Here is a 12,250-nt window from a genome sequence, read left to right as displayed (position 1 = left end):
TAGGGTTGTTGTTAGTTGGAGGCACCGTTGTTTCGGACAAACCATGGATTGGTTTTCGTTGGTGGTGGGGGAGTATAAAATTTACCATTCTGTTTGGGAACCGCCTATAATGTGTGTAGCATGGAAGATATCGAGATATCTTGGTTGTTATGTTGGCAACGAAAGTATGCCACTCAAAATATTATTTATCTCTGTTTCAAAACTTGAGCTCTGGCACCTCTGCAAATCCCTGCTTCCCTCTGCAAAGGGCCTATCTATTTACTTTTATGTTGAGTCATCATCCTCTTATTAAAAAGCACCAGTTGGAGAGCGCCGCTATCATTCCCATGCATTGTTAGTAATTTACATTGAGTATGACTGGATCTCTTTTACCATGAATTATAATGTCTAGTCAGTCCTTGATCTTCAGGGGTTCTCTGCATTTATGTTTTGCGGTCTCAGAAAGGAGTAGCGAGATACCATTTTGTTATATCATGTTATGATTGTTTTGAGAAAGTGTTGTCATCTGAGATTTATTATTATTGCTCGCTTGTTGATTATGCCATTGATATGAGTAAACATGAGACCTAAATGTTATTATGAATATGGCTAGTTCATAATTTTTACTGAAAACTTGAATGCTGGCTTTACATATTTGCAACAACAAGATCAAATAGAGTTTGTAAAAGTTTTTCTTTATCACTTTCAGTTTGTCAACTGAATGGCTTGAGGACAAGCAAATGTTTAAGCTTGGGGGGGGGGGAGTTGTACGTCTCCAACGTATCTATTTTTCCAAATATCTTTGCCATTGTTTTGGACTCTAACTTGCATGATTTGAATGGAACTAACCCGGACTGACGCTGTTTTCAGCAGAATTGCCATGGTGTTATTTTTGTGCAGAAATAAAAGTTCTCGGAATGACCTGAAAATCCACGGAGACACGTTTTGAAATTAATGAAAAATATTGGTGAAAGAATCAGCGTCAGGGGGCCCATACCCTGTCCACGAGGGTGTAGGGCGCCCCCCTGGGTGCGGCCCCTACCTCGTGGGCCTCCTGAGACTCCCCAACCTCAACCCCAACTCCATATATTCACTTTCAGGGAGAAAAAAATCAGAGAGAAGGATTCATCGCGTTTTACGATACTGAGCCGCCACCAAGCCCTAATCTTCCTCGGGAGGGCTGATCTGGAATCCGTTCGGGGCTCCGGAGAGGGGAATCCGTCGCCATTGTCATCATCAACCATCCTTCATCACCAATTTCATGATGCTCTCCCCCGTGCGTGAGTAATCCCATCGTAGTCTTGCTGGACGGTGATGGGTTGGATGAGATTTACCATGTAATCGAGTTAGTTTTGTTAGGGTTTGATCCCTAGTATCCATTATGTTCTAAGATTGATGTTGCTAAGACTTTGCTATGCTTAATGCTTGTCACTAGGGCCCGAGTGCCATGATTTCAGATCTGAACCTATTATGTTTTCATGAATATATGTGAGTTCTTGATCCTATCTTGCAAGTCAATAGTCATCTACTATGTGTTATGATCCGGCAACTCCGAAGTGACAATAATCGGACCACTCCCGGTGATGACCGTAGTTTGAGGAGTTCATATATTCACTAAGTGTTAATGCTTTGGTCCAGTGCTCTATTAAAAGGAGGCCCTAATATCCCTTAGTTTCCAATAAGACCCCACTACCACGGGAGTGTAGGACAAAAGATGTCATGCAAGTTCTTTTCCATAAGCGTGTATGACTATATTCGGAATACATGGCTACATTACATTGATGAAGTAGAGCTAGTTCTGTGTCACCCTATGTTATAACTGTTGCATGAGGAATCGCATCTGATATAATTATCCATCATTGATCCATTGCCTACGAGCTTTTCACATATTGATCTTTTCTTAGTTACTTTTCCGTTGCCACTGTTACGATTGCTACAAAAATTGCTACTGTTACGTACTTTTGCCACCGTTACCGTTACTTCCATACTACTTTGCTACTAAATACTTTGCTGCAGATATTAAGTCTTTCAGGTGTGGTTGAATTGACAACTGAACTGCTAATACTTTAGAATATTCTTTGGCTCCCCTTGTGTCGAATCAATAAATTTGGGTTGAATACTCTACCCTCAAAAACTGTTGCGATCCCCTATACTTGTGGGTTATCAAGCACGTCCATGTGGAACTTGACGTCAACGGAGACGACCCGGAAGCAGATGACGTATACGCGGCTTGGGAAGAGACCAATTCTTATCGTGGTTGCAGTACCGTTGGGTTTGTAGGAAGTCAAGCCATGGTGCTAGCAGCGAGGGAAGACGCGGTGTTGCTGGCCACTGCCGCGCAGGACATGGCAAGCTTGGACGATGGCTCGATCAATTTGCTCGTCGTCGACGGCATAGAGGTCCTGCTGGCTTCCTTCATAAGACGTTTCTCGCTGGCCACGTGAAAGCCTGACTTGGTTTCAGCGGCTAGGATGGACGTCGTGTCATTGGCAGTTGGGCGTGTCCACACGGGGTGCGGCAAGCTCGGACAACTACCTCGTCCCTCTCCAACGATGTTCCATGTGGCGACGTAGTCTTCCTGATTCGTTCTGGTTTTTTCCACGTCCACGTTGCTGAAGGAGAAGACCAAGAGAAAAAGTAGAGAGAGGAAGAAGAACATGAGCAGTGTCCATGGTGGGCAAGAACCGGAGTCGAGGGGAGATGGATGGAGCAGTTGGGAGGAAGAGGAGCTCCTAAGCATGCATTGAATTAGATTTGGGGTAGTTGGCTGCTGGTAGGTCAGTTCGTACACTGCAAGAGACATAACCTTTGGCATATGGGTGCAAAAGCACGTGGAATCAAAGACAAATTATGCAAATAATAAAGGAAAAGACGAGAGGATACGACTCAGAATACTATGAGGCTAATATAGTGATTGAGGATCACGAGACACATGGGGGATTGAGGTTCGGGTGCACGGCGTCGCCGAGTGCTCCTGTGCAATTTCGATATACATGCATACAACAAGCATACATGAACACTGGCACTACTAGAACTCACACAAAAACACGCTGAAGCTAAATAACGATTTAGAAATCTGTAACTCAACAAAGAAAAATGACAGAAAACTCTCCAACTTAAGATGCTTTGATAATATAAGTGGACATTATTACGTAATATAGAGTGAAGTCTTGTATTAAATCAACGATAATTAATATGGAGTAGTACTATAAAAAAACACATATTTTCATGTGAATTGGTAAGGTCACGTCTGCACGGGCTATATAACACATCATTGGCGGAGGAAGTATAACGCAATATGGCATTTAGTTTACTCGGAGTGGGTCTTGCCCTCCGCGTTTGGCTCCACCAGGTCGCCGCAATCGAACCACATTGTATCGGCTAGCCTGGGGAACAAGAACCTGTAAAAGATCCAGTCGCGAAACAGCCTGACCATGTACCCTCGCACGCCCCGGACGTTGGTCCCGCCCTGCTGGACCCAGCCCGACAGGTAAGCCCCGGCGACCAGCCAGGCAGCCCGGCCACGCCGCTCTGCCACGTAGGAGGCCACGCCGTCGGCGGGCGTGGCCGCCCGAGACAAAGCGCGCGCGAGCACCACCGCGTCCTCCAGCGCGGAGCACCCGCCCTGCGCCATGTCGGGGGTCATGGGGTGGAACGCGTCGCCGGCCACCGTGACCGGCCCGCGGGCCGCCGGACCCCTGAGGATGGCCCAGGGGGCGCGGTACAGCAGCGGCGCCCACGACAGGTTGTCGGAGTCGGAGTGGCGCGCCACGTCCAGGTACTCCGCCGGCATGAGCCTGCCCAGGTTGTCCGTGACCTCCCGCAGGATCTTGGCGGGGTCCGTGCCGGCCTCCTTCTCTGCCGGGATGGTGTTGTTGACGAGGAACCAGTAGACATCGGTGTCGCTGATGGGCACCATGCCGGCCCTGAGACCCTCCGAGAGGAACTGCCGGAGCTCCTTCTTGAGGCCATGGCCGTCCGGGTACACGGCGAGCCCGCGGACGGCGGACCGGCCTGAGCTCGCCGGCTCCGACAGGCCCAGCCACTGCGACACCACGGAGTGCACCCCGTCGCACCCGATCAGCACCTGGTCAAATTAATGAACATGCAAACCCACTTATGATAGTCATTCTTCCAAGAAAAAAAGTCAATACGTACTAATTTTCACATGTCACATGTGCCGATGTGCGTCGCTGCGGCCATTCGTGTACCTTGGATCGGATCACCGTACCGTCGTCTAACCGTAGGACGGCGATCTCCGGGGAACCCTGCGCCTTCTCGGTGGCGATCGAGGCGAGCTTGGACGAGAACCTGATGGTGCCCGGAGGCAGCTCCTCCGCGAGCGCCTCCAGCAGCGCCTTCCGATGCATCGGTCTCACTCTCACGTCGCCGCTGCTGTAGCCGACTGATTAGCTCAAGTTCCGGTGGAATCCAACAGAAAATTTGCCACGACAGACAAAGCATCCGCTCATCTAACCTGCTTTTGCGCCCAGCAAAGCGGAACACCTGCGTCGCTCCAGTCTCCAGAGTTGTCACCCGGGATCTGCATGCAGCAAGCTTAGCTGATTTTAGAGCAATAATCACAGACAAGAAACTACCACAAAATCGTCGGAACAACAATCACGGCCAGCAACGGAGACGCACGTTTCGAAGGCATCGTAGCGGGAGGTGAGCTTGTGCGCGACGCCGAGCGCACGGAGCGCGAACCAGCCGTTGGGGAAGATGGTGAGCGCGGCGCCGGTGGAGCGCAGCTCGGCGTGCCGCTCCAGCACCAGGACGCCGCCGCCAGCCGCGCCCACGCCGAGCCGCCGCAGCGCCAGCGCGGTCGCGAGCCCCGCGATCCCGGCGCCAACGATGACCACCTCCGTGTCGACGTCGACGGCCGCCGCCGCCAATGTCCATGCTGGTGCCTTGCCGCCGCGATCGGCCATTGTCACCAAACTTGCTCGCTAGCTCGCGATGATTGCTCTTGGCATCTTGCTCGGCTTTGCTTTGTTCTGAGAAAATGTTTAAACTGCACGTTGGCAGGCGTGCCAGATCTAGGGCCTGTACTAGAATACAAGATGCGCCGAAACAAGTGGACATAACACAAATACTCCGTAGCTTAAGACCATTATAATGCATAGCTTCAAGATGATTCTTCGCATGTCATGTAGGATCAAATATGACGTAAAGTAGGTTTGAATAGGGAAGTCGGATACTTTTCAGGAGGCGGGTGATTGAAGAGAAAAGGTGTGGTCTGATGACAAAAACTGAAAAGGTTGGAGTGAAAAATAGAGATGCATGTGTATAGAGTCATTATTTTTTATTTCTTAATGAGGCCCACTAGTGATAGCTTGCATTGGAGAGAGAAAATTTATATAAATACCTCAAATTACTTTTTCTCATGGAGCATATGTATCCATATGTCATCATTGTACATGCTATCCATATGCCATCATTGTATATGCCATCATTGTACATGCCACGTATGAAAGAGAAAAAGACAAGTCGTTTCTGCGTGTTGCTTAACAACCTACTTGATGTTCTGTTGTTTTTTTTTTCACAAAATTAACCTTTTACATAGTCTGAGATGCGGTCACGGTCACGGTGTCATGTTATGACTCATCGATTGGTAGTGCTTCGTGGGTCCAGGAATGCAGCCAGGGGTTCCAATAATATCAGGTGCTAGTGCGGTGTCGCCATTGTTTGTTGTGTCCTCGTGCCGTTTGTGTTTTTTTATTTTATTTTTAACTCGAGTCCAATTGCATGTTGCCTTTGTTAATTCGTGATAAGAAAATTGCTCAATCAATTAACAAAAGATTGAGTGACAAATGATTGTAACTTCCTCTAAGTGCTATCATGGAACATGAGCATGACATAGTGCCATTTTTTTAACATAATATAGACGCAACCACTCATACATATACCTTTATGAATGCACACACACTCTATTCTGTGAGCACTTTTAAGAGACTGAACCGGAATAAAACCTTGATGGGCTGGAGATACCATTGCCCCTCTAACCATTCAATCACAAGTTGGTTCGCACATCCAATGTCATTAACCTACACATTACATGTAAGCTACCAAAAAGAAGGTTAGTTTAGCTATACGTAAGTTGCCTGCAAATTAAATTTGGGTCAGTCGATTTTTCTGACTGTTGATTGCTACTCCAAGATTGGTGCTCTTTTTCCTTAATGTTGTTTGGAGTGTCTTGTTTTGGGCTGGGAATTTTTTATTGTGCTCTCTTCTAGGTCAGTCGATTCTTTAATGGGTTGAAGCCTGTTACCTGAAGATTCAGCCCTCCCTTCTATCCCTTCGTTTTTCCAGTTTTTCCATTTTATGTGTTTGCTTTTGTTATTTCTTTTTTTCTTTATTAGTCAATTTTGTTTTATTTTTGTAGGTACTTTTGGAATGTTAAGTGAGTGTAAATGTATAACTGAAATACTATATAATATGTCCAAGATTACACAATTTTATGTTTATGCATACTATAAATAGTGTGATTTCAATGCAAAGTTATGTGCAAGCTATTTTATTATCCTTAAAGAGAAATAGCAATGCCACTAATTCATTATTCTTCATTTTTTATTTTAGATTTTATTTCATTTTCTTTCTTCTCTAAGGGTAATACCAATGCCACTAATTCATTTCTCCTTAGGAACTTATTTTAAAAAAAATAACTATTATATGCTTATTCTTGCATATTATTAAAAATCACAATTTTTATGTAAAATGTGTGCAAATTTTGCCATTACTTGTTTTATTTCCTTTCTTCTTAAAGGGTAACATCGATGCCACTGATCTATTATTTCTTAGAAAACTTTCTTATTTTGATTTTTCGTTTTTGTTTCATTTTTGCTTCTTGTTAAAGGGTGATATAATGCCACTAATTCATTGCTTCTTAGAAAACTTCAGTATTTTGAATTTGTTTTAGTTTTATTTCATTTTATTTCTTCATTAAGGGCAATTCCAATGTCACTAATTCATTCCTTCTTAGGAAACCTCCTTTATTGCAAAAAAATCACTATTAGCTTATTCTTACATATTATTAAAAAAATACATTTTCTTTGTTAATTTTGTGCAAATTTTGTCATTATTTGTTTTTTCTTTCTTCTTAGAGGGTAATACCAATGCCACCAATTCATCATTTCTTAGAAAACATCATTATTTTGATTTTATTTTCTTCGTTCTTTGAGAGTAATCTAATGCCACTAATTTATTCCTTCTTAAGGAACTTCTTTTTGCGATAATTTAACTAGTCCTTCTTAGAAAGCTTCTTTTCTATTCATATTTCGGTGGTGGCCAAGGACATCAAGGGTGTTGCTCCTGTCTTACGACTTGACGTGGAGAGGTGGTTGCTGGTGCAGGAAAAAACTGCTTGGTATGTGCTACATCTTGAGCTTGCGTTGATTTTTCCTGAAGAGGAAGGGATGATGCAGCAGAGTAGCATAAATATTTCCCTCGGTTTTGAGAACCAAGGTATCAATCCAGTCTTGTGACCGCCTCTTTTGTTCCTTGGAGCAGGGTCCAAGTCTCCTGGATCACGTTCGGTGAGAAAATCACGTTCCCGAAGATTTTATTCCGTTTGGTCTCCGTTTGATATTCTGTTTCTCCGAAACACTGAAATAGGCAAAAAACAACAATTCTGGGTTGGGCCTCTGGTTAATAGGTTAGTCCCAAAAATAATATAAAAGTGGAAAATAAAGCCCAATATAGTCCAAAACAGTAGATAATATAGCATGGAGCAATCAAAAATTATAGATACGTTGGAGACGTATCAGTCTGCTACATTTTCATTGTGTACGTGGACCCATCCGTGTCATACATGGACTACATGCATGCTGTATTCGGCTAGTAGGTGGCGGCATAGCTGTGGCCAACCTTTGGAGTGGAATACAACAACCTCACCACATAATAGTATGTTGAACAACAAGTTTACCTTGGAAATACCAAGCTGATGTTCATTTTATTTCTTTCTGACTTCTCCTAACAAAAAACCTGAAAGTTAGTTGTGGTACACGTACACAAAAAAATGGAAGACATGATACTGCCACTACCAGTCGCGATGAGATGAAAGAAAAGATGGCTACCATTATTGCACCGGGCTTACTAGCTACTCGAGTAATACTAACCGTTTTCAGTTCATGGCGCTACCATAGCCCAATCCACCGAGAATGACCGCACTGCCGATGGTGGTGTACATTAATGCAGATGCTCGTGTTTACCAAATCACACGACATCGACTCCTACATCATTTCAAATGTTTTTTAGCTAGTGATAATAACATACATAAATGGTGGTAATATCTAGTCGTAGGATGCAACATAATTTATATGTTACCCTTTAATACTTGTTGTTTTAACTTCTTGCTCTAATCATGTTTTACTAACTTTAACTTTTAAGGATCTACTCGAAACTACAATGGCACAACAGGCATCTTTTAACAAACTTGTTTGTTCCACCGATTTGTTGTTGTAACTTCTTGCCCTAGTCATGCTTACTTACTTACTCCAAGTTTCAGGATGTAATCGAAACTCAAATGACACAATAGGTACCTTTTGAAAAACTTGTTTGTTTAACTGGATTGCCGTTGTAACTTGTTACTCTAATTGTGTTACTAACTTCAACTTCTCAGGATCCAACTGAAACTCGAATGGCACAACATGTGCCTTTTGACAAACTTGTTTGTTTAACTCGTTTGTTGTTATAACTTGTTGCTCTAATCATGTTACTAAGTACAATGTTTTCAGATCCAATTGAAACTCCAATGGCACAACATGTACCTTTTGAAATACTTGTTTGTCTAAATCGTTTGTTGTTGTAGCTTGTTGTCTAATCATGTTACTAGCTTCTTTTTTTAAGATCCAATCGAAACTCTTTAACATCTTATTTGTTTAACTTATTTGCTTTTGTAACTTCATGTTGTCATGTTTTACTAACTTCAACTTTTTCGGATCCAATCGAAACTTTAATGGAACAACATGTTACCCTAGATCAAATTTGAGGTCCCTATGAATGTAGGTTCATCACAGAGCGGTGGCACCGACCCAATCATGCATCATGATTTGTCAAGTGTTGATGTTTCATTGGTTGAACTATCGGCGAAAAGTGGTAGTTCAAGATGAAGTTGACAACTTGAGGAAGCAAACTGTAACATCCCAAATTTTTAATTTGAAATATTATACACTAGATCATCAATGCATATCATATTTTCTTGCTTTTGGTTTGATCCTAGAAATTCTACGCAACTCAAGGACTCTCGGAGAGAGTTGGGGATTTCGTTATTTTCATATTTGAGTTTTCTCAAATTTTGAAAATAGGATCATTGATTTTATTTATTTTATCTTCAATTATTTCTATAATAAAAATAAGTGAGAGGAAATAAAATGACTTTCTCAAAATAAATAAATATTGAGGATTTAATAAAAAATCAAATAAGATTTATTTTGAAGTTTTTGCTATTTTATTTGAATATACGAAAAATTGCACGTTTTTCAAAACTGCATTTTAGGGCCAAGAAAATGTTCATCTTATTCTAAATATTTTATTTAGACGGTGAAAATTTGTTTTGGCATTTTTAGTTTTTTATTTATTTTTCTAGGATTTTTTCTTAGTTCGACGGGAGTATTTAAAAAAAATCTCCGCGCCCGACTGGGCCGAAGGCCCAGCCTAGCCAGGCCGGCCTGCGCTGCCGCCGCCTTCCCCGCGCCGCGCCGCGCCGCCGCCGACCCGGACTCCAAGTCCGAGCCGGACTCCTCCGCGCCGCCGCCGCCTTGCCCCCTCCCCCAAGCCGCCACCCCCTCCCCCTCTTAAATACCTCCGCCGCCCGCCCCACCCCGCCACCCGACCCGCCCCGCCCCGCCGCCGATAGCAGCAGCAGCCGCCGCCGCCGCAGCCCTGCCACCCCACGCCGCACCAGAACCCCGCCGGAGCCGAGCCGAGGTAGCCGCCCCGCCGCCCCGGTTTTCTAAAGAAACCGATCCAGTTTTTTTAGAAAACCCTAGATTCGTTTTATTTTCCGGTTTATTTTTTTAGCGAGCGTTCGCCCGTTCGTTCGTTTTAACGGACGAATTTGCCGTTTAGTTTCAGTTAACGAACGTTCCTTCGTTAATCTATTCGTCAGTTTTTCTTTTTCTCGGATTTTTCCGCGGTTATTTCTGATCGCGATTTCTGATCCAATTTTCGTTCTAGTATAACTTTTCGCTCGTTTATCGGAATCAGGCGATTCAAGCGCCTGTAGTTTCGTCTCGAAACCCTCTTACCGTTTAACCTACTCAAACAAGATTTTGCTTCTGTTTTGACTTAGATCCAGATTAGTAAATGAAGTTTGTTTCTTTCGCCGTTTGACTTTCGTTGCTTCGTTCGATTTGATTCTTTTTGCAAACCGGAGTTCTTAAGTTGAACTTTCTGGTTAGATCTCTTATTTGAGTTTTACCCGTGCATTAAATGAGTACTTATTGTATACTTGTTTGTTTGCGATAGAGTACCCGGAGTGCGCCGCTTGCTACTTTGAATCTCTAGGTTTCGCGGATCATCAGCAAGGCAAGTAACACTTTGATCATACCTCTTTACTATCCAGTTTTTATTGCATTAGATCAATCCTCAAACAATTGCATGATTAGGATCTGATTAATATGTGGGTTTTAGGAAGTAGAAGAGGTAGTACACATTACCTGTTTTATTATCAAACCCTTGGGAATTACTTCTACGTTTGCCTGTTATGCCATGCTATGCTAGTAGACGTGGATTGGGTGAGTGTATCCATGACAGATGTGAGATTGTTAAATTAATGGTTTATTTAAGGTGGCAACTTAAACCCACATCTGGGTGGATTTAGGCACCTGGGTATTCCAGCGATTGCCTGTTTTTCTTTATGGACCGCCACCCAGGCTCAAAGGGATCATGAGATTATTCATACTAGAAACTTCCGTGTGCAGCCACAAGCTACTATGTGCTCTAGCATAGTTGACTAAGTCGTGCAAACTCTTACAGTGGTAGACTAGCAGATTTAGGGGATGTAGGTTGGTACTGTCTACCCGATCGTAAGGTGCTAGCGCTTCTAAAAGACTATGTCTCGGTCATCCGTTTCTCAAACATCATGTAGTGCGAGAATCCCAACGGAGGAGATCGAGTCTTGTGGGGAAAAGTACGCAAACATCTGCAGAGTGTATAAACTAATCATGGTTAGCCATGTCCCCGGTTATGGATGTCTTGAGTATCAAGTACTTGGATTATCATGTGAATCTCATCATGTTACTTTAATTAATATTGTTGGATTTTAATGATAATGCTTAATTGGGATTGAGAGGATGTCTATATTATCAATGTTCAACAACCACCATGATAGTTAAATAAAAATTTATTTCTTTGTAGTAGGGAAAATTGGCTTTATGCAAAAACTGTAACCATAGAGCTTTCCACCAACCATATATGCATGTAGTATAGCTTTATTCTTTCATTACTCTCTATGTGTTACATTGCCAGTATATTCCATGTGCTGACCCGTTTTCGGGCTGCAACGTTCATGTTGCAGACTTTTCAGACGACGAGTAAGGTGCCTTTAGGTCATGGTTCTATACACGGTGATGCCGTTCGAGTTGATGGACTCACTTATCTTCCAAGCCTTCCGCTGTTATCATTATTAGATGGCCTTAAGCCATATTTATTGTAATAAGTTCTCTTTTGAGACATTCAATGTAATAAGTGTGTGATTACTACTCTGCTATAAATCCTTCAAGTACTGTGTGTGTCAGCATTACTGATCCAGGGATGACACTGAAGCACAGAGATCGGACTGTTTGAGTTTCTCTCGGACCGTTTGAGGTCTGGTCGCTACAATGATGGTGAGCTGCTTGAGTTAAGAAGATGTGTTGCAGCTCACCGCAAATAATAAGAAGTGATGCAGTACACATCATCTCTACACCCTCAGTTTTTTTGGACATGCAGTCGGTAGCATTGGCCTAGCCTTGCAGGTGGAAACGACAAGGAAGTGGATTTGTATGGTGGAAGCCATTAAGAAAAGAAACTCAAGAGATTTCCGTGTATTTGCATGGTGGAAGCCATTAGAGCATCTCCGATAGGTGGTTCAAATTTTGGCGGTTCAAAACCGGAGATATAAAATTTGGACCGTCAAAAAGTGCATTTTGGAGTTCCGAAAAATGCTCAACTACAACAAATGGTCCAAATCAATGGTCCATAAGAACAACTCCAATAGATAATCCAAACCAAAGATTTAAAAATCTGAAAACGGCCACGCGGCTGCTGCCAGCCACTGTTCAGCCGCGGT

At 43.2% G+C, this 12,250-nt stretch overlaps 1 protein-coding gene across 2 annotated transcripts; it reads right to left on the bottom strand.

The window, feature by feature from the left end:
• Positions 1 to 3,132: 3,132 nt before the first annotated feature.
• On the bottom strand, positions 3,133 to 5,044 carry LOC125541726 (monooxygenase 2-like). 2 transcript variants are annotated; one of them, XM_087539911.1, is made up of 4 exons: positions 4,624 to 5,044; positions 4,457 to 4,522; positions 4,191 to 4,374; positions 3,133 to 4,066 (listed from the first exon to the last, which is right to left on the bottom strand). In XM_087539911.1, exons 1-4 carry the CDS (start codon positions 4,908 to 4,910, stop codon positions 3,290 to 3,292), a joined length of 1,314 nt encoding a protein of 437 aa, XP_087396037.1. In that variant the 5' UTR covers positions 4,911 to 5,044; the 3' UTR covers positions 3,133 to 3,289. The 2 variants fall into 2 exon arrangements, with proteins under 2 accessions (XP_087396037.1, XP_087396038.1); XM_087539912.1 differs by having other exon boundaries at positions 4,191 to 4,371.
• Between the last annotated feature and the right edge of the window lie 7,206 nt (positions 5,045 to 12,250).

The sequence above is a fragment of the Triticum urartu genome, chromosome 2A (genome assembly GCF_056163025.1).
Source record: "Triticum urartu cultivar PI428250 chromosome 2A, HENAU_Tu73, whole genome shotgun sequence".
NCBI lineage: Eukaryota > Viridiplantae > Streptophyta > Magnoliopsida > Poales > Poaceae > Triticum > Triticum urartu.
The sequence above is the reverse complement of the archived record's forward strand: the minus strand, read 5'-3'. Positions and strand labels throughout refer to the sequence as shown.